We start from the raw sequence: 24,247 nt of genomic DNA on the forward strand, positions 1-24,247 counted from the left end.
CTCTAGAGAAGGGGGCACTCAGCCCCTCTTGTTCGTCTTGATCCAAACTTGGTACTTCCAATATAAGCAAGACATCATCTATTTTAGTGGAGTCTCCTACTGATTCTGATTTATAAAGCTCTGTATAAAACGTTCTAAAAGCTTCATTTATCTCCTTTGGATTATGTGAAATTTTGTCTCCCCCTATTTGAATCGTATTGATTGTTCTTGACAGAATACAATTCTGACCATGCACTGTTCCCACAAAGACAAACTAATATATACATGGAAGTTCACAGAGAGATATAAAACAATAGGATACTTTGAAATAGGAGCAAGGATAGGCCATCTTTGAGCTTGCTCCACCATTCATTAACATGACTCATCTGAGTAGCTGGAAGCAATGATGTCAGAGAGACATTGGTACACAAGTTATTGAAGGTCAATATTTAGAAGCAATAAATGATTAAGAGGAAAAATATTATCCTTTATTATGTGAGGATTTGGATGCAGAAGAAAGGAAATTTTATGGTAATGGCACTGGGATTTGGTGAGACTATAGCTGGTGTGTTGTGTACAATTTTGGTCTGCTTGCCCAGTGAAGGATATATATGCCATAGAAGGAATGGAATGAATTTTAACTGGATTAGTTCAAGAGATGCCAGGTTAGCCTTATGAGGGATTATGTTCTCTGGATTAGCTTCCTAACTGCTGCTTGACTACTACATTAGGTCACCTGGTGTTACCCTTTCAAAAATAAACTTTTTGTTCTACCCTCCCCCACCTAAAACTAACTAGTTTTTTTTTCTCTTTGATGAAGGGTTATTATTGTTAAAAATAATTTAGAGATGCAGCAATGGTAACAGGCTCTTGCAGCCCACATTGCCCAATTGCCCCCACGTGACCAATTAACCTCCTAACCCTGCGCATCTTTGGACTGTGCAAGGAAACTGATGCACCCAGAAGAAACACTCACGGTTATGGGGAGAATATACAAACTCCTTACAGACAGTGGCGGATTTGAACCCAGGTCATTGGTGCTGTAATAGTGTAGCGCTAACCGCTACACTACCTAGCCACCTACATTCCTGACCTGAAACATTTGACTATTTCTCTTTTTACAGATGCTACTTGACATGCTGAGCATTTTTGTTTCTTACAAATTGGAAGGTAGAAAATACCTGCCCATTATTTAAGAAAGATGCAAAAGATAAAATATGAATTATAGATTTATACAGATATCAGTACTAGGGAAATGCTGCAATTAATTTTAAGGAAGGAAATTACAATAGGAATGCAGAGAGTCACTACGGATTAATGAAAAGGAAGTCATGTTACCAAACCTGTCTTTGAAGTGTTAACTAGCAGAACACGTAAGGGCAATCCTGCCAATGTTGTGTATCTGAGTTTTTTGAAGACTTTCCCTAAGGCTCTACAGGATAGATTATTGAGGAAAATTATAGCGCACACATTTTACTGGCATGGACTGATGATTGGTTCTCTGACAGAAGACAGAAAATAGGAATAAATAGATCATTTTCAGATTGGAAACCTGTGACCAGTTGGTTCAGCAAGGATTGGCACTGAGTGCTGAGCTGTGCATAATCCAGGATGGATGAGGGAATCAAGTGTAATTTATCCATGTTTGCTAATGTCACAGAGTTGGATGGCAGTGAGGTTTGTGGAGAAGGTGCAGAGACAGATTATCGACAGGTTAAATTACTGAGCAAGGACATGGCAGAGAGAATATCAAGTAGAAACATGCAATTCACTTTGCTGGGAAAACAAAAAGGTGTTGCATTTTTTTTTAAACGAGGAGAAATTGATCAATGTCAGAAGGACCTGAATACCCTTGAACATGAATCAAAAAAAATTAATGTGCAGGCTCAGTAACGGTTAGGAAGGCAAATAAGATGCTGGCTTTTATTTCAAGAGGATTTTAATACAACAGTTATTTCAATTACATAGCTCCTAATGAAGGTATGTTGTAATAAGAAGGTATAAAAGCCCCTTTTACACAGTGTTAAAAGACAGGAATCACCTACCTGAATTAATGCAACAAAGGTAGGTTAGGGGGTCACTTTCATCCCATGTCTGACATTACTAAGGTAGGTAGTATCAGAGCCAATGCATTTCACAACGGCTTCTGTTTAAAAGGGTTACTGGGCTTGCCAGTTCCAGGATGATCAAAGGCTATGACGCATTGAAGACGTTGAATGTGTGCGACTTACCAGTGGGAGATTCAAACCTGAACTGGCAACCGCAAGGTCCTGTATGTTATACATCACACAGGATGCTAACGCTGCAATGCCACAGTTCCCGCCTCCTTTTGCTCCAGGATGCCAGCAATAGGAGCACAAATAGGGCATTTAGGCCATCAAATCTTCCCTGCCATTTAATCATGAGTTGATCCATTTTCCCCTCAGTCCCGGCCTTCTCCCCATAACCTTTGATGTACTGCCTCATCAACAATCTACCAATCTCTGCCTTAAATACACCCAATGACCTGACCTCTACAACTGCCTGTAGCAACAAATTCCACAGATTTACCACTCTCTGGCTGAAGATATTCCTCTGCATCTGTGTTCTAATCAAACACACTTTAATCCTGAAGTTGTGCCCTATGTCCTAGACTCTCCCACCATGGGAAACAACTTTTCTACATCTACTCTAGTGGTTCTCAACCTTTTTATTTCCACTCACATAATTCCCTATGCCATAGATCCTCTGTGATTAGTAAAGGATTGCTTAAGGTGGTTTGTGGGTGGAAGGAAAAGGTTTGAAAACCACTGTTTTAATCATACCTAATTGACTCGTTATGTGCACAGTTTCATAACTCCAAAGGAAATGGGCCAATGACAATTTTTCTCCAGCAAAATATTTCAGTAACAATTAGGTCTAGAACAATGATTCTCAACCTTCCCTTCCCACTCATACATCCCCTTAAGTAATCCCTTACTAATCACAGAGCACTTATATAGCATAGGGATTACTTAAAGTGGTATGTGAGTGGAAAGAAAAAGGTTGAGAACCACTGATCTACTCTCTTAACGGCTTTCAACATTTGAAATGTTTCAACGAGATTACATTGGCCTAAATTCCGAGTATAGGCCAAAGCTGTCAAATGCTCCTCATAGAATAATCCCGTCATTCCAGAATCATCCTTGTGAACCTCTTCTGAACCCTCTCCAACATCAGCACATTCTTTCTTAAATGAGGAGCCCAAAACTGCTCACAATACTCCGAGGGTTCACCAGTGCCTTATAAAGGCTCGACATCACATCTCTTATATTCTATTCCTCTTGAAATGAATGAACTGGTTTTCAGTTTTTTATTTCCTTTATTTTATACAAGTTATTTCAACAAATGGGCTTAACATGGTCACATTGATCATTTCAATTAAATGTTTTTGAGATGGATACCCTCAGATACTTGAATTATTTTTATTGAAGAATTGAGAAGACACAAGACCTAAGATGAGGCTGTTGAAAAATTAATTAAAATTTGTTAAGCTTGCTTTAGCAGTGGCCAGGAAATGCATAGCAGTTACTTGGAAATCTAATTCCCAACTAGATTTAGCCCACTGGAAGATAAAAATGCATAATATGTTCCTCTGCAGAAGATCACCTATAATCTCAGAAATACATATGATGTATTTTTAAAAATATGGAATTCAAACCTAAGGTACATCAGGGTAAATCTTTAACAATACCCCCCTCCTGTTTCTTCCCCCCTGGTGCTCTCAATGCTCAGGACCCTAGATAAGTCAGGTTATTTGTCCCTTGATGGGAGTGGGGTTTATCCAAGGTGAAGCCAATCTTTTCTTTTTCTTATTCTTTCTCTTTTCTTACTTTCTCTTCTTTTCTTCTTGTTTCTTGGTGGTGGTGGGGGTGAATTCCTCTTATTTTGTTCTTTATTTCTCATTATCTTTTTCTCCCTTTGGCTCAACATGGACATTGAATTTGCATTTTTATTGTATTACTGTAATTTTTTTTCTTTATAATAATTGAATCACATTGACTTTTTTTCTCACTTTCATTAATAACATGCAGATCGATATGTGTTTTATTTTGTTAATTTTATTGATATTAATGTTTTTGATTATTCTTCAATTTGACTGTATGTTGATTGAAAATTCTCAAAATAAAATATTCAAAAAAATATTTTTGAATAGCAATTATTGATGTAGTTTTATCTACTTTTTCATTATTTTTTGTGCATGCTTACTTGTATATAAATGAATTACTATGTAATTGTCAATTCTGTAATTTATGCTTGTATGTTAAACTCAATAAAAAAGAGAGAAATGAATGGGATCATTGCATTTGCCTTCTTCACCAACTCAACCTGCAATTTTACCTTCAGGATGTCCTGCATGAGAAATCCCAGATCCCTATGCATCTGGGTATTTTCAATTTTTTCCCCCATTTTAAAAAATTCTGCCCTTTTATTGTTTTTACCAAAATGCCTGTCCATGCACTTTCTGACATTGTATTTTATTTCCCACTCTCTGCCCTTTCTCCTAATCTGTCTTCTGCAGCCTCCCTGTTTTCTCAATGCTACCTGCTCCTCCACCTACCTTTGTATCATCTGCAAATCTGGCCACAAAACCATTCATTCCATAATTCAAATCATTAATATACAACATAAAAAGAAGCAGCGCTGTGGAACACCACAAGCAACTATATTCTGACTCTGCTTCCTGCTAATCAGCCAATGTTTCCTGTTATACCATGGGCTCTTAACTTGTTAAGTAGCCTCATGTGCGGCACCTTGTCAAAGGCCTTCTGAAACTCCAAATGCACAACATCCACTGCATCTCCTTTATCCAGCCTGCCAGACATTTCTTTAAAGAATTCCAATAGGTTTGTCAAGCAATATTTTCCCTAAAGGAAACCATGTTTTGGTGGATCTTGTCTAAGTACTCCATAACAAAATCGACTCCCAACATCTTCCTAACCACTGACGTCAGGCTAACCAGCCTATAATTTCCTTTCTGCTGCCTCCCTCTCTTCTTAAATAGTGGGGTGACATCTGTGATTTTCCAGACCTCAGGGATCATGACAGAATCCTGATTCCTGAAAGATCATTACTAATATCTCCACAATCTCTACCGAGATGAAGTGATGATGCTTCCCCCTGCTTGAGCAATCTCAAATTATGGAACACAGACTCAAAATAAGGGGATGGCCATTCTGTACAGAGATGAGAAGAGATTTCTTATCGATAAGATGATGAACCTTTGGAACTCTCTACTCAAGAGGCTCTTGTAGCTCCAGTTGCTGAATATGTTCAAGTCAGATATCATATTTTCAGATGTTAAAGGATTCAAGGGAATATAGTTAGAGTAGGAAAAAAATTGCAGGAGTGAGAGATCTATTTGAGTGGTGGAGCAAGAACCGGAGATCAAACTAAGAGCTATAGTGGATGAAACTTCAATTGGGAAATGAGGAGACATACAGGTATTTCGCAACAGGCAGAAACGTGTTCTAGTCTGGGTTAGGCTAATTCCAACAGCACTCTGCCCTTTCCCCTCCAGAGTAGTGTGTACAAATGTCTATCCCTTTATCTTTGCTCTTGCATTTCTACCCTTACAATTCATTAACTGTTCTACAGCTACTCTCCTTCAACAGCTTCACAATAAATTAAATGAGCAACTAACATTATCTAACTAACCTTTTATCACCAAATGTCAAATTTAGTGCACTTGAATTTATCACGGTATCTTCAATAAATCTTACTGCAACTTTGTTTTCATTCAAGTAGTAATGGGTTCAAAAATCAAACTCTTAACATTATTTGCTGTGTCATGATCTCAGAATTGTGTCTACATGATAAAGCCCGCTCTCAAACAAGTATTTGCAACGGGCATTGCTTTTGGGTCCTTAAGTGCAGCACCTGGATTTTGCTGTAGCTATAACTCTTTACTGGCAGATGCAAATTTTTACTGATGCAGATAGTCCCAAAATAAGCAGGTGAGAGGGAATCCACAGGTGCATTGGCTTGTACTTCACTGTTGTGGGGAATTCTGAACCCCTAGCAAAAGATATGTTTGCACAATGATAATTAGGATTCAGACCTTTTAAATTTTTTATGTAAATTTTTTACATTTAAATTTAGACATACACCTCAGTAACAGACCTTTCTGGCCCATGAGCCCATGCCACCAAAATATCCCAATTACCCTACAACCTTCATATATTTTGAAAGGTGGGAGCGCCAGAAGAAATCCATGCAAACACAGGAAGAATGTACAAACTCCTTACAGACAGCGCCGGATTCGAACCCAGCTCACTGGTGCTGTAATAGTATTGCCCTAATCACTACGTTAACTGTGCTTTTCTATTGTTATACTCAGATTGAGAGATCACAAAATTAATCACCCCTTCTCCAGGGATTCATTATAATCACGGTACAAGACCAGATGTAGAGGACAGATGAGGAGTATAAGTTTTTAATGCACAGATCAGCAAAAGCTCTATTCACATTTATTAAAGGAATCATGGGACACAGAAGATGGCCATTCAGCCCCTTGCATGTAGACCAATTTAATCATTGCAGTAAAACACGAAAGTCTCCAGACACAGTGATTGAAGTAAAAATGCAATGCTGGAAAAACTCAGCAGGTAAAACAGTGCATTTTATATAGCAAAGATTAAGACGCAAAACCAAAGGGCTTGAGCCCTTCAATAAGGTATAAAAAAAAGAAGGCAGGTGTCAAAAAGTAGGTAGGAGCCCAAACAGAATAGATCATTGTGTTGTGCAGTACCTGAATCAGCTCCAAGGACATCTGCCATTTTTCTGGACCCTGCCCTTCCAGTCACGCCGATCTCTCTTGTCAAATATTATTGAGATGATTCCAATTTTTCCTCTAATAGAATGTTACAGCACAGAAACAGGCCCTTTGGCCCTTCTAGTCTGTGAAAAACTATTATTCTGCCTAGTCCCACTGACATGCACCCAATCCATAGCCCTCCGTACTCCTCCTATCCATGTATTTGTCCAAATTCTTCTTAAATGTTAAAATTAAGCCCACATTTACTACTCAATTGGCAGCTTGTTCCACACTCCCACCAGTCTCTGTGTGAAGAAGTTGCACCTCATATTCCCCCTAAACCTTTCTCCATTTCACCCCTAACCCATGTCCTCTGGTTTGTACCTCACCTATACTCAATGGAAAAAACCAATCTACATTTATTCTGCCTATCCCCCTCATCATTTTAAATACCTCTATTCAATCTCCTCTCATTCTTCTACAGTCCAGAGAATAAAGTCATAACCTTTCCCTGTAGCTTAGTTCTTGAAGTCTGGGCAACATCCTAATAAAACTTCTCTCCACTCTTTCAATCTTATTGATATTTTTCTGAGGTTAGGTGACCAAAACAGCACACAATACTTCAAATCGGACCTCACCGATGTCCTGTACAACTTCACCATAACATCTCAACTCCTATACTCAATACTTTGATTTATGAAGGCCAATATGCCAAAAGCCTCTTTACAACCCTATCTACCTATGATACCACTGTCAGGGAATTATGTACAATATCCGTATTCCCAGATCTCTCTGTTCTACAACACTTCTCAGTGCCCTACCATTTACTGGGTACATTCTTCCTTGGTTTGTCCTTTGAACACCTCACACTTTTCTACAATAAATTCCATCTGCCATTTATCATCCCATTTTTGCAGCTGCCCTAGATCCCTCTGAAAGCTCTGAAAACCTTCTTTGCTATCCACAATTCCTCCAATCTTAGTTTCATCTGCAAACTTGTTGATCCAATTTACCGCACTAACATCTAGATCATTGATATCGATGACAAATAGCAATGGCCCCAGCTCCGATCCCTGAATTACACCACTAGTCACAGGCCTCCAATCTGAGAAGCAATCATCCACTACCATCCACTGGCTTATTCTGTATAGCCAATGCCATATCTGGTTTACTACCTCACCGTGAATACCGAACATCTGAACCTTCCTGATTAACCTCCCATGTGGGATTTGTTAAAGGCGTTACCAAAATCCATGTAGACCACAGCCTTTCTTTCATCAACTTTCATGGTAATCTCCTCAAAAATCTCTATAAGATTTGTTAACTATGACCTGCCATTCACAAAACCACGTTGACTATCCTTAATCAGTCCCTGGCTATCCAAATACCTGTATATCCAATCTCTTAGAACACTTTCCAGCAATTTACCTTCTACTGATGTCAGGCTCACTGGTCTATAATTTTGTGGGTTATTTTGGGGGTATTTTTTAAACAACGGAAAACATGACCTACCTTCTAATCCTCCGGCACCTCACCTGTGGCTAAGGACTTTAAACATTTCTTCCAGACCCCCTGCAATTTCTACACTAGCTTCCCTCAGGTCAGAAGGAATATCTTGTCAAGCTCTGAGGATTTATCCACCCTTACTTATTTTTAGACATCAAGCACATCTCCTCTTTAATTTGCATAGGTTCCATGACCTCACTCCTTGTCTTCCTGACTCTGTGATCATTTCCTGAGTGAACATTCATGAAACAAAAATCATCTTCTATCTCTTTTGACTCCATATAAAGCCAGCCACTTGTCAAGGGGACCAGTTTTATCCATTACTATCCTTTTGCTTTTAATATACCTGTAGAAACCCTTAGGATTTTCCTTCACATTGTTTGCCTCATGCCTTCTTTTAGCCTTCCTGATTTCTTTGTTGAGTTTTTATACTCCTCAACTACCTCATTTGCTCCATGTTGCCAATACCTGCTAGGCTCCTTTCTCTTTCTCTGAACCAGATCCCACATATCCCTCAAAAACCAAGATTCCCTATGCCTGGTAACACTCCCTTTGATTCTGACGGGAACATACATACTCTGTATTATCAAAATTTCATCTTTGAAGGTCCTCCACTTACCTCACACATCCTTGCCCAAAAACAACATCCCAATCCATGCTTTCAAGATCCTTTCTCATTTCCTCAAAAATGGCCTTTCTCCAATTTAGAATCTCAACCTGAGACCCAGACCTAGCCTTCCCCATACTTAACTTGAAGGCATTATGATCATTAGACCCAAAATGTTCCCCTACATATACATCTGTCGCTATTGCTCTCTTGTTCCCTTATAAGAAATCCAGTGTTGCAACCTGTCTAGATGATACCTCTATACATTGATTTGGAAAGCTTTCCTGAACACATTTGACAAATTCCAAGCCATTCAGCCCTTTTACAGTATGGGAGTCCCAGTCAATATGTGGAAAGTTAAAATCTCCTACTATTTCAACTTTATGTTACCTGCTGCTATCTGTTATCTCTCCACAGATTTGTTCTTCAAATTCTCACTGACTATTGGAGAATTTATAATACAATCCCTGAGTGTGGTCATACCTTTCCCATTCCTCAGCTCCACCCATATCCATTAGTATATGAGCCTCTGGCCTGTCCTGCCTGAGCACAGCTCTGATATATTCCCTGATGTGTAATGCCACTCCCCTCCCTTTCATCTCACCCACCCCCCACTCTCTGTCCCCATGTCCACCACAAGACCAATATTTAATCTTTGCTGATGTTCATATGAGATGGTGCACCTACCTACAGGACACTCTAGGTCACCACTATTAGGTGCAGGGTGACGATGTGATGAGGGATTCTGAGAAGACAGAGAAGTCCTAAATGACCCTGTTGACTGTTGGCCACATGATCTTTCAACCTGCTCCTCCAATCAACGAGATCTTGGCTGATCTTCCTCAGACCTGACTGTTTTACACACTTGGACCAGTCCAGCTCTTCCAAACAATAAAATATCTGCTGAACAGGTCATGTAGTGTATCTCACACACTCCACAAAGCACCCAGTTCACAAATGGCTAAAGTCTATTCTACTGCAAAAATCTACAAAATCCCTTTGAGAGATGTCTACACTAAAGAAGTTCTCCTCCATTCTTCGAAGGGAATTCTGTGGGAATCTTTCTCACTGCCCCCCATCTGTAATCCCTGCTGATCTCAAGAAGCAGTTAGTGCAATGCCTTTACAGCACCAGTGATCGGGATCGGACTGGGGTTCGAATTCCATGGTGTTTGTAAGGAGTTCAAAGGAGGAAGTGATGTAACAGGCAAAGAATAAAGTTTTAAGTAAATGGCAGAGAGCTAGGGGAAAAAAATGCTCAAATTTAATTTCTACCAGAGTGATACAAACAAAGTTAAGGCCATATTCATGACAGTTCTGAGGTGCAGCAAAATATCTGGAATGAGGAGAGATTGGACAGATTAGGGTTACCCTCACTTGTACGTAGGAGGTTGATTGTGACCTTATAGAGATTTATAAGATTATCTGCAATATAGATCGGGTAGATAGAACCTTTTCCAGGGTTTTGGGGGGGGTGGTGGGGGTAAGGGGTCTAGAACCAGAGGACACAGGTTTAAGGAGAAACAGGAGAAATTTAAAGGAGATCTGAGGGGCAAGTCTTTCATGCAGAAGACTCTGTTCTCTTGAACGAACTGCTTGAGGAGGTGGTAGTAGCAGATATAATTATGACATCTAAAAGGCGTTTGGACAGGAAGAGAGTGAAGGAATATAGGCCTAATGTAGGCAAATGGGATTAGCACAGACAATCACCATGGTTAGCATACTTGAAGTGGAATGAAAGGGCTCGTTTCTGTGTTATATGATTCTATGATTCAATGACCTTCCTGATCCAAGCCCAAGGGAACCAAGATGTGTCAGGTCCAGGTCAGCTAGACACCAAAAAACACAAGGAATGAACAAGACTGGATCGGGTTGGGTTGGGTTTCGATTCTACATCTGAGCAGATGTCAAGAATGAAGCACTAAGATTTTGCTGCCCTCATTGCCAGAAGGGCCATTTTGCTGAGGTGGAAAGATGCTGCCCCTCCCCCCACCTCATACTCAATGGTTGTCAGATGTGATGGCATATCTGTCTCTAGAAAACATTAGGTCTTCTACTACTGCAATGGATCTTAACCTTCTTGCTCTTTGGGGTCCTTTTCTCAATTACTTTCAAAATTTGTAGATTATTCATCTCTGCTTTTTTATGGTCCGAAAGTTATTATTATGAGTAGTGGATTCCTTAACGGCCAACAACCTTCATAGAGTGGGGGTTAGATGATTAGATTAGTTTAAGAATATGTTTTTTTCTTTGACTTTTTTCCAATTTATAACATGGGTTCATACCTACCTTGTTTATCGTTACTTGATACTTGTAACTTGATATTAACTTATTTTAGTATTATTACTCTATGTGCCTATGTATTTTGAATATATTAAAGCCAATAAAAAGATTGAAAAAGATTTAAAGGGGCTGAAACTCACGCTGAACGATTTCTCTCTGCTTCCGAACGTACCACGTGTAGAGAGCAGCCCGTTTTTGATTTTTCATGGGCGTCCCCTTGTTCAGGTGTTGTGACAAGTGGGACTGGTTCAGGCCAGTTGTATCCACCACTTCGCGCTGTGGGATATTGTGTTGTTGCATATAGCACTTTATCATCTTTGCTGCCCTCCACGGATCCTCCCTGCACACAAGGCAAAAGTACGACCAGGTTATGATCCAAACATCAATACTTCTTTCCATTGACTTTTCTCTCCCTTTCCTCTTGAACCATATCCACCAATACCTTCTACAGTGCCAGTGGGTCTCAACCTTTTATTTTCCACTCACATTCCACCTATGCCATAGGTGCTCTGATTAGTAAAGGATTGCTTAAGGTGGTGTGTGGGTGGAAAGAAAAAGTTTGAAAATCACTGTTTTGATCGTACCTAAATGACTCGTTATGTTCACAGTGATTCTCAACCTTCCGATCCCACCCACATACTACCTTAAGTAATCCTTTACTAATCACAGAGCACCTCTGGCTTAGGGAATATTGAAAGTGGTATGTGAGGGGAAAGAAAAAGGTTGCGAACCACTGTCCTACAACTTGTAAAAGCAGTCAGTATGAATCTGGTCAGTCAGAATATTTTTGTAAAGCAACAAAAGAAAACAAGACTTTTGCTAAGATGTCTTCCCATTCCCAATCCCCCAATGTCCATTCCAGGAAGGAATAACCAGGCCCAAGCTGATCCTCCCCTGACTGCCCAGGGGAAGGTGGATTCTCTCCAGTTCAATTGGCAGTCCCTGGTAGGATGGCTGTCAACATGAATAAACTGACTTAAGTCTCTCTATTTAATTGAAAAGGGAATATCCACTCTCTGCACCCCTCCCTGCCTGGCCACCATCAGCAGGTTTCTTGCTCCTGAATTGTTATTGCCACCTCCCTCAGCCTGATCCACCAAATAGGATAAGTTATGAAATGGAGGGGGGTGAGATGTGTGGCAGGAAGAGTGGTATACAGACCAGCTTCATCAAAACTGTTTAAAAAAAGGATCCATTTTCAGTTTTAAACCAACACTATATTTTGTACTTTTGCTTTATTTTGCACAACCTGTTGTACTTAAGTATTGGCTGACTGACTGGATAGCAAGCAGAACAAAATTTTTCACCATTTCTTGGTATATATGACAATAAAGAATTCAATCATTTCAATCAATCAATTTCAAAACTTATCCTAAAATTGTTCGGGGCCAGAACTGCAAAATGTCTCCCCACCCCTCCCAGCCACACATTTAAACATACACACATACAAACACATGCAAGCACACACTATGAACAATGCACAAATACAACACAGACACACAAACATACACACATACAAACACATGCAAGCACACACTATGAACAATGCACAAATACAACACAGACACACAAACATACACACATATAAACACATGCAAGCACACGCTATGAACAATGCACAAATACAACACAGACACACAAACATGCACACATACATACACATACCTTACACATGCACATGCATATTGCATATACCACGCATACACCAAACAGCACATTCACATAGACGCAGCAGTGATGTCACGATGAACCACTCTCATGGGATGAGCATCCAGAGAAGATGAATTCATGCATTGTTGAACTATTATAACACAAGTGTGAACACATTCCTCACTAAACTGACAAGAGTTACTGAATGGAATCAGCAATACTAACTGACCTTTTTATATCTATGATGTTATGTTATGAACTGTGAGTAAAGAGCAGCAATAGGCAATGAATCAGACAATGTTTCATTTTGAACCACTAATTTTATTTCTTACTCTTAAGCTAGTCTTAACTCTTAAACTACCCTTAACACTAAATCTATCCCCAACTGTGTGACTGTGTGTGTGTGTGTGTGTGTGTGTGTGTGTGTGTGTGTGTGTGTGTGTGTGTGTGTGTGTGTGTGTGTATGTGTGTGTTGAAATCTAGAAAGTTACTTCAAAGTTCAGTCTTTCAAATTCAATGTTGACGCGTAGGCCTTTGAAATCTGATGCCCAGAATTAGTGTTGAAATGATGAGAAGACTGGAGTTGTGGCTGCTACAGAACTCACAAATTCTTCTTGCATTGCCTTTGAAGAAATGTCCATCCATATGAAGTGTGGTCATAACACTCCTGGTCCTTTTGTAGACAAGACTCAAACTGGGCGGTCTCCATGAAGCTTCCAAGACCCTGGCACTGGTCTCTCCAAGTACCTTCACTGCTAGTCACACTTAAAATGAACCAGTCCTCCAAGTGACCTCCATTATTAGTTGCAAACAAAATGAACCATTTTGTTTTCCAAAAAGACCCTCTTGGCACAGGTCAATCCACAAAAAAAAAGGCCCAGTCATTCACAGAGCATGCTTTGCTCTGAATTCCACAGAAATGGCTGGCCACCAGAGCTGCTTCAAAAAGTTGTTTTCTCTTGAGCAGTCAAAATGGTTCTCCCTTTGCAAAATTACAATGTCTTTGCAAATGTATCGAATTCTGGAACAGACTTTGACAAACCTTCTCTCAGTTCTTCCAATGTATTGAATTATCACTGGCTGTGACTTGTGTTGTGCTTGTGTGAAATTTAAATATTAACTGTGACCATTCAGTACCTCTTGTCTATACTATCATTTACAGTGATAATCCCATTTTTCTAAAACTGGAGCTCGTAATAATGATAACTATAACATATTTATTGTCATATACATTATATAAGGCACAAATGCACCAAAATTTTTATTGCTGCACTTCATACAAAAAAGATGACAATAGTTTACAAAATTGCATTAAAAAGAGACCAAGGATGGCAAAAGATAGATAACAAATATTCACTATTATCCAAATGCAATAAAAATGCATTTGCTATAGCAAGATAACATTAAAATTATGCAGATTTTCAGAATCACCAGCACCTCTTCAGCCAAGACCAAGGTTGGAACTTGGAGCTGCTGAGATGAACTGCACAAATGTTGTAAAGTACAAGCAGAATAAACAGGAGAAAGTTACACTAAATGGATTAGGTTAAAAAATCTGGGTGAAATATAACTATATTCTATGATGTCTAGTATGGACCTTTATAAGGAAAGAGTAGAACTTCAAACTCAGCATGATTTATTATTAACTTACCCTATCGAGAATCAACTACTTAAACTTAAATCTCAATTTTATGTACATGGAGAGAAATCAGGTAAGTGGTCAACTGAAGGTAGCGGCATCTAAAAGGCAAATTACAAAGATACTTAAGAAGGATGGAAACTTTCATTTTGCTCATTCTGAAAATAATAAAGTGTTTCAGGAATTCTATTCAGATCTATACAAATCCGAATTTCTTGAAAATTCTATTTCAATAGATAAATTCTTACAACGATTGAATATTCCCAAAATACCACCAGAAGATCAAAACTTATTGGAAGGCCCAATTTCAGAGTTGGAAGTTTCCCAAGCTATTTCTTTTCTTCAATCTGACAAGGCCTCAGGTCCAAATGGCTTTACGGTGGAATTTTGTAAATCATTTACTGATTTACTTGCCCCTCAACTATGTAAAGTATTTGAAAATTCCATTTTTTTCTGGGACCTTACCAGCAACTTTTTATGAAGCGTCAATTTCATTGATTCCTAAAAAAGATAAAGATCTGACTGAATGCAGTTCCTATAGGGCTATAGGCCAATTTCTTTGCTGGAATGTAGATTTTAAACCTCTGGTAATAGCACTTAGGTTCAAGGGACTGTCAGAAATGGAGTAACTCATAAGGTTTCTTTGTATAAAGAAAATCTATTAGTTTATATTTCAGATCCCAAGAGATTTATCCCAGCAGTCATCTGTATTTTCTCAATTCAGCTTTTTCTCTAGATATAAATTGCATTTTCATAAAAGTGAACTTTTTCTGATTAATATGGAGGTTCCTCATCTACACTCAAATTCCATTAAAGATTGTCAGAGATAATTTCACATACTTAGGAGTTAAAATTACTAAAAGGTTTAAAGGTTTATATTAACTCAAATTTTTTCCTGTATTCGAGTATGTGAGGTTGTCTTTTTCTAGATGGTCTCCTTTATCATTATATTTAATAGATCATATTAATGCAGTTAAAATAATAATATTACCTATATTTTTATATATGTTTCAAGTGATTCCAGTTTTCATCCCAAAGTCTTTTTTTATATAATATTGACTCAAAAGTTTCTTCCTTTATTTGGAAGAACAAAAAATCTAGAATTAGCAAATTTCATATATAAAAATTGAAAAAAGATGGAGTTATGGCCCTACCTAATTTTAGATTTTATTACTGGGCTGTTAATATTCATTATCTAACTTTTTGTATTTTTTTTATTCTGAGAAATTGGATCATCCATTATAGACAGATATAGAATTGAAAGGTATACAGATGTATTCAATAGCTTCTTTATTGGGGACCTCTCTTCCCTTTAGTTTCTCCATTTAGTTTTTCCAATTTAGGAATTTTTTAAATTTAAAAAACTTTGTTTTATCCAGTGCTATCTTTTTTTTTAACCATTTTTTAAAGGATTGATCAATTCTTTTGTGTATAGAAAACCAAAGGTATTATTTCTTTTGCAAATTTATTTAAGGAAGGTTGTTTAATGTCTTTGAACAGCTGGCAAGTATATATGACTTACCAAATATTCATATTTTTTAAAGTATTTATTGATTAGAAATTTCTTAAATACCATGTAAACCAGACTTTTCAATTGTATATCCACCACTGAATCCTCTTGGGAAGGATTAATTGGAATTATATATGAGAGATAATTGAAATTACATCTAGTACTTCACAATAAGATTAAAAAGGCTTGGGAATTGGAACTTGCAAGACCCTTATCAGAGGATCAATAGGACAATATTCTTAAACTGGGTGAACACATCTTCAATATGTGCTCAACATTCATTAATCCAATTGAAAGTGGTGCATCATGTTCACATGTCCAAAGATAAGCTGGCTTGTACCTTTTCTAATATTAACCCTACTTGTGACAGAGGAAAACCTGATCTTGCTACATTGACATATATGTTTTGGTCTTATCCATCTTTTGAAATCTATTAGAAAGAAACTTTTAATATCTTTTCCTAATTCAATAGCTGATCTTTTTGGGGTTATTGAACCAGACATAGGGAGTTTTTCTGTACCTGCACAATGGGTTATGGCCTTCTCTACATTGTTAGCTAGAAGAGCCATCCTACTCAAATTGAAAGACTCAAGACCTCCAACAATGTTTCAATGATTCCCTCATATTATGTCCTGTTTTAGTTTAGAAAAAAATAGGTATCACATATTTGAAGATACATAGTGATCTTTTATATCCCATTTTCATTTGATGTAAATGTTTATAGTGTGATTAGATGTACTCACTCTTTCAGATGAGATTTAGTCTTACCTTTTTTTTGATTCAAGGTAATAATCAAAAGCTACAAGATATATGTAATCCTCAAGATAAGCTGGTCAGATTTTTTTTGATAGTTTTTTTTAATAGAGTAGATTAGGTGGGGTTTATATATATTTTTTATGTCTTTTCTGTCTTAATCAAGTGCAGTGGGGGGTGGGGGGTGTGGGAAACCGAGTTTATAAAGTTTTATCTTGATATATATACATATGCGATACTATATTTTCAGTTTCGTTCCCTTTTCTTCATTGTACTGTATTTATTATAAAAACCAATAAAAAAAGATTGAAAAATAAAGAAGCATAACTATCAGCCCAGATCTGGTTCCCTGGGCTCTTGGTCTCCTGCTGCAGCTGTTGGAGCTGCTGCCTAACTGCACCAGAGGCCCGGGTTCAATTCCGACCTCTGATGCTATCTGTGTGGAGTTTGCATGTTCTCCCTGTGGGTTTCTTCCCATGTCCCACAGATGTTAAGATTAATGAGCTAAGCATTAGCATAAATGGATGGTTAATGGCCTCTGTGGAGTTATCAGACCTGTGTCTGTGGTGTATCTCTGACACTATAAAAAAGCAATCATTTGTTCTCGGTTCTTGGCAATGTGCAGAAGTGCAGGAAAGTATCACCATCTGAAAGGAGGCAAATATCTCACTGAGAGCTCATGGTGAGAACCATCAGACCTGACAAAAGACCAAGAATGGAACCATGGCCCACTGCACTTGCTCACAGAGGCCAGAAATTTTGCTTTGGGATTAAAGCATAGAATTACCCTTGCAACTCCAGGAAATTAAAACAGGAATGTAATAGCCCAATGCAGTAAAACCCCTAGTATCAAATCAAGTCAAGTTTATTGTCATCTGATTACTGAAGTACAACCTGACAAAACAGCATTCTCTGGTCCTCGGTGTAAAACATACAGACACACAACCAGACATAACACACATACAGAAAAACAGATAATACATATACAGAACAAATATTTCATCCATGTAAATAAATAAATATATTCTGTTTCACGAATATGAGAGTCTCGGATGGTTTGTGTGAGCAGTTCCTTTGGTTGTTTAGTACTCTCGTTGCCCATGGGAAGAAGCTGTTCCTCACTCTAATAGTGCTGGCTTTAATGCTCCTATATCTCTTTCCCGATGGGAGCAGGGTGGAAAGGGTCCCCAATAATTTTGTGTGCCTTCTTCAGACAATGATCCCAGTACATTAGGTTGATGGGTGGGGGGGGGGGGGGGAAATGAGAGACTCTATTAATCCTCTCTTCCACTCTTGTAGTCCTGTGGATTGACCTCTGATCTTTTTCTCTACAGTACTGCACTCTGTTGCAGCCGGCCAGGATGCTCTTGATAGATTTCCTATAGAAGGTTGACATAATGATGGCAAGTAGCCTTGACTGCTTCAGTCCTCTCAGAAAGGGCAGTCACTGTTGCACCTTCTTAACAAATGAGGAGACATTGACTGTCCATGATAGGTCACTAGTTAAGTGAACTCCAAGGATCTTGATGCTCTCCACACTATCTACTACAGAGTTGTTGATGTGTAGTAGAGGGTGCTCATTCCTTGTCCTCCTGAATTCCTCGATCATCTCCTTTGTCTTATCCATGTTGAAACTCAGGTTGTTACTCTTGCACCATTTCACAAGATTTTCCATCTGTAGTGCAACTCATCATTATTGCTGATGAGACCAACCACTGTTGTGTCATCTGCAAATTTGATGACCCCATTGGAGCTGGATCTGGCGATCCAGTTGTGGGTCAGTTGTGTGAACAGGAGCGGACTGAACACTCAGCCCTGAGGTGTGCCAGTGCTCAGTGTGACAATGCGCGACATTTATGGAGATTGACAGATGCCAGACAAATGAATTTTCTGGTTTCTGGAGATTGTGTGTTGCACGATTGGCGAACTAACAGCGAGGTGTGCCAATTTTAAACTTCCATATTTTTTTACCTATTTATTCTCCGCATTTTTTTTGCAAGTTGCTTCAGGCTGCCAGTTGTGCGAATTCTGGATATGAGGGTTTTTTCACCTTACTTTTATGAATAATACAAAATTAATTTGTGTCCCAGTGATATCCTTTCCAGCTGTTCACAGTGGAAATTGGTTTTAAACTCCTGGAGATTCCAGGGTAATTCTATGATGGGATTATGGTATCAGGGAAGGAGGATTGAAACTCAGTCAGAATGCATAATTAGCTTGAAGAAGTGCTTGTTTCCTTGGCAGCTGAAGATGACATTAAATATTTATCTTGTGTTGATAAATTTTTGTAAATGTTTCATTAATACAATGTGTTGATTCTTATCTGCCCTAGGAATTGCTGAGCCATTCAGTTTTATTATAACTGCTGAGATAAAAAATGGATAAATCCAGACAGACCACCCAGCCTCGAACTTTCACTGAATTCGGATGGAGTTGAAAACTGATTGCAGCTTCTTCATCAGAGCTGCGTCTAAATCTTGGAACTCCCGCCCCAACAGCACCGTGGGACAACCATCATCGTCAGAACTGCAGTGATTCAAGAGGTGTCTCAAATTAGTACCTAATGAGACAAATGTAATAAATTGAAGTCAAGAACCTTGGAAATGTTAATCAAAAATAGTTCATTTAATTTGCCTTCAACCAGCTTGTAATCATGATTTACTTTAAATTAATATTTGTCAGATGGGCATCATTGTGAAGGCCAGCATCTTATAAATGGCCACCCCTATAACATTGCACAACAATTTTTTAAAAAAAGGTTTGCTTCCTGAAATAAAATTGGAGATTATTATAGAAATCTTCAATATGGTGTAACTCACGGTACAATGTTTACATACCACCAACTGAAAACCTCCTTGAGGACAAATTGGGAACCAGGCTGAGGTTACCAGAAGGAAGCAGTTTTGAATATGTGATTACAGACACAATGATAATTAAAAGATTTATAACAAACATGTACATCAAACTGCAAGAGAAAGAGAACAAGGAAACAAGCTGTAAACCCAAACAAAAGTGGGAACAAGATCTAAATATAAAGATGAAGAATGAAACATGGGAAAAGCTATGCTCCGGAACTATGAGAAATACAATAAACACGAGGTTACGCATGATACAATATAATTGGTTACACAAGCTATACACCACGTCCCAAAAGTTAAATAAATGGGACCCAACAGTATCAGACAGATGTTTTCGCTGTAGGAAGGAAACGGGAACAACAGTACATGCAATTTGGGCATGTGAGAAAGTGGAAAAGTTTTGGGAAGATCTAAACCAGGTATTAAATAAAATCACAAAAAATAACATACCAAAAAATCCAGAGATCTTTCTTCTAAGTAATATAAGAAGTAAAGAACTTGGACTTGATTTGGATGGAGAACAAAAAAGATTTATTATGATAGCCTTAGCTGTAGTAAAAAAATGTATTGTGTCAACCTGGAAATCAGAAGATAGCCTGAGAATACAGCAATGGTACATAGAAATGAATAAATGTATTCCATTGGAAAAAATAACATATAATTTAAGAAATAACATCACAGTATTCGAACAAATTTGGGAATCGTACATGGAACACAATAGAGAAGTCCTACTGCGGACCTCCACCGCCTAAAATGACAGAAGGAGAAGAAGACAAAATGAACTGACCCAGTATATAAAAGTAGAAGACACAAATTTCTTGTTTATTTTCATTGTGTGATGACATTGTTTAATGGGTTTAATGTATCATGTATGTTGAACGTTGAGTGGGTGGGGAGGGGGGGGGTGAAGGAGGGAGGGAAGGGAGGGGGGAAAGGGGAGAAAATGACACTGTATATTCAAGAGAGAAATGTTTGTGTGTATTTTGGTTAGTATGGTTCATAGTGTGAAAAATAAAAAAATTAAAAAAAAAAGATAAACACAAAGATCATTTCAGATTTGCTGAATCGCATAGGAAGTTGGAGAAACATTCAATTAACCTTCATTGAAGTTAGGATGTTTAATTGCATAATGTTGCTGACATATTGTGTTAGGTCAACTGATCTAAAAATGTTTTGCCACTGATTTTCGTTTGTACTCAACATCTGATGCCTTTCGTGTCAGTGTCCAACAATAGTTGGCCAGCATTGATGGATTCCAATTGCCGTGATACCGCGAGTCCATGGTCGCAATGTCCTGGTTAAACCTTTCACCATGTTCATTATTGACTGCACCAAGATCAGCAGGGAAGACGTCCAAGTACGAAGGCAGAAAATGAATTCTCAATAACATGTTGCACTTCGTGGTTTTGTATCCTTGAAGTAGATTTAAAATATGAAAGGGTATGATAGGAAAATTTTAAGGTGATTTTCGTGATCAGCACCCAAAATCCATAAAATGCACCCAAAAGTATTCAGGAAGCAAAATCTTTGTTGTCCAGTGTAATTAGACTGGTGAACCACTCCAGCCTGTGTCATTACAGGTAAGTTCACCACTTGACCCACAGTGATAACATAAGAGAAATTTACTAACCACAGGAATCAAGGGATTCATAGGAAAATAGATTTTAGTAATCTAAATAGACCCACAAAACGTTCTGTGGTGGTAAATTTCCCATCCTCTGAAGTAAGACATTTTTCCTTATTTTTGTCTTAAATGTCATCCCCTACTATGCCCACTGATTCTAGACAGCCCATCCTCCCTACTTCAGCCATTCAAGCCTGTCAAAAGTTTGTATTTTTCCAATCAGATCTCTTCTCATTCTTCTGAACAAGTGAATATGGACCTAGTTGACCCAATCTCTCCTTGCACAATAATCCTACCATCCCGGCAATCCAGCTGGTAAAGCCTTCATCACATTACCCCTCTGGTAAGCTTGTCCTTTCTTAGATAGGGAAATCAAAACTCCAGCATAGTTTCACCATGTATTATTGCAGTAAGATGTCCTTAGTCCTGCACTTTTCCAACATCTAAATACAACAAATCAAATGGGATGCAAGGAGAAAGCAAAGGTCTTTCATCAGACATGTTCAAACAGACCCTTCCTCCTCCCAAAATGTTTACCAGATGTCTTCTCTTGAATCACTCATAATTTATCTCTGAATGTTATTTTCTGAAAGAAATCTTATGTAAATAAATTGATACCTTCTGCTCTATGGATAATCCATTTGCCCAACAGCAGAAAGCTGTTGGCAATTCAAGGTGAAGAACCCACGCAGGCTGTGGGTTGCAGGCGACTTGCAGTCAAATGACTCACACAAGGCTGTGGACTGCTGAAAATTGGCTTGAGATTGGCTGAAGGGGTACCAAGAAGCAAGAGGGTGCCAAGGGCACTGATGGTGCCGCTTTGGATCTGGAGCCGAGGGTTTGGACTGAAGTCCGTGTGGCTGCAGAGGCTGCGGGAGCGCCGGAGGCAAAACCACAGACACTCAATGACTCTTCGCTTCTCTTTCTCAGACTGTAAGGGGCACCAGGCAATTTCTGCAGATGCCTCACGGCAGACTAAATGCAAATTTGTATAATACTACGACTGTTTTATTACATGACAAAAAAAATCATGAATCTTGATCTGAACTGCAGATTCATTTTGAAATTCAAGCAAAGTCATGTCCTCTTATTCTACTGTTCTGGATAAAATAAAACAACTTTTCATTAGCAAAGTTGTGTTAACCACTCAGAAGCTTGATAACAAGGATCATCTCTCGCTCTTGTGTCCAGTAGCCACTCAATCAAGAAACAAACATATACTTTATAATCCATATCAGCCTATAGGCTCACACTGTTATTCTTGTTTTCGCCCTACCCAAAAAATTCTTGCCTGTGAAACACTTTGAGATATTTCAACCAACTCTTCCTTTGGCAGTTGAGAGTGACTTACTTTCCCTGTGAGATTGAGGTGGTTGATGAAGAAAATATGGGAACTGCAAACTCTTCCAGAGATGGAGTAGGAGGAGCCAGATGGGGCGAGTGGGTGTTTAGTTTGCGAGTGGGAATATTCCATCCGTCACTCACTCACAGCCTCTGTGCACTCCTGACACATACACAGACTCAAGGTTCTAGATGACACAGCTGCAGTTACAAAATGGCAGCATTAACTCATTATTTCAGCTCACTTTTGATATTCCGATGTATGCCCAAGTCTGACCTGTCAGTTACTTTGTTCTCAGGAAAGTGGGATAAGAGGATTAGTCATCCTGGGCAATCTGGCAAGCTTCCAAATCCAGTTCACCATGAAGTGTGGGGACAGCTCATTCCCTGACACCGTCAGTGAAGCAATGAGTAGTAGTAATATGGGGCCAGGAAATGAAATAAAAAATCCTGTCATTTGTCAATTTGCCTCAACTCTGTCCTCCATCCATTCTTTCCATGACAACCAGGCAGTTTCTTGAGAATATCTACAATCCTTCATATCCAGTCGCAAACTGGAATAATTCTACCAGCCCTATTGCTGTGTTTTTTTAAATTTTTTAAAAATTTTTCACATTGTGAACCATATCAACCAAAATATATACAAACGTTTCTCATTAAATATACACAGTGGCATTTTTTCCCTCCCCCCCCAACCCTCTCTCTCCCCTTCCCACCCTCCTCCAAAACCAATAAATATTCAACATATTCAATACGATAAAACCATTAAACAATGTCATCACACAATGAAAAATAAACAAGAAAAATGTGTCATCTACTTTTACACACTGGATCAAGTCGTTTTGTCTTCTTATCATTTTAGGGGGTGGAGGTCCGAGGCAAGCCCTCTCTGTTATGTTCCATGTGTGGTTCCCAAATTTGTTCAAATAATGTGACTTTATTTTTTAAATTATATGTTATTTTTTTTTCCAATGGAATACATTTATTCATTTCCATGTACCATTGCTGTATTCTCAGGCTCTCTTCCATTTTCCAAGTTGACATTATACATTTTTTTGCTACTGCGAAAGCTAATCATAATTAATCTTTTTTGTGCTTTATCCAATTTGAGGCCTACTTCCTTATTTTTTATATTACTTAGAAGAAAGATCTCTGGATTTTTTGGTATGTTATTTTTTGTGACTTTATTTAATATCTGATTTAGATCTTCCCAAACATTTTCACTTTCTTACATGCCCAAATTGCATGTATTGTTGTTCCCATTTCCTTCTTACAGTGAAAACATCTATCTGATAATGTTGGATCCCATTCTTTTAACTTTTGAGCCGTGATATATAACCTGTGTAACCAATTATACTGTATCATGCGTAACCTTGTGTTTATTATATTCTTCATAGTTCCAGAACATAACTTTTCCCATATTTCATTTTTTATCTTTATGTTTAAATCCTTTTCCCACTTTTGTTTGGGTTTATAGCTTATTTCATAATTTTCCTTTCTTCCAGCTTAATGTACATGTTCGTTATAAATCTTTTTATTATCATTGTGTCTGTAATCATATATTCAAAGGTGCTTCCTTCTGGTAATCTCAGTCTGTTTCCCAATTTATCCTTTAAATAAGCTTTCAGTTGATGATATGCAAACATTGTACCATGAGTTATTCCATATTTGTACTTCAACTGTTCAATGTTAATAAATTATTTCCCAAAAAGCAGTTTTATAT

The 24,247-nt window shown here is 38.3% G+C and overlaps 1 protein-coding gene across 5 annotated transcripts in view; it reads right to left on the reverse strand.

The window, feature by feature from the left end:
* hnf1a (HNF1 homeobox a) overlaps positions 1–24,247 on the reverse strand; it is a 379,757-nt gene that overhangs the window by 208,955 nt on the left and 146,555 nt on the right. For all 5 annotated transcript variants that reach the window (XM_069932935.1, XM_069932934.1, XM_069932931.1 and 2 more), the window contains one exon: positions 11,290–11,489. In XM_069932935.1, coding sequence (XP_069789036.1) covers positions 11,290–11,489 — 200 coding nt within the window. The remainder of the gene's footprint in view (positions 1–11,289; positions 11,490–24,247) is intronic.

This window comes from Narcine bancroftii, chromosome 4, assembly GCF_036971445.1.
Source record: "Narcine bancroftii isolate sNarBan1 chromosome 4, sNarBan1.hap1, whole genome shotgun sequence".
Classification (NCBI taxonomy): domain Eukaryota; kingdom Metazoa; phylum Chordata; class Chondrichthyes; order Torpediniformes; family Narcinidae; genus Narcine; species Narcine bancroftii.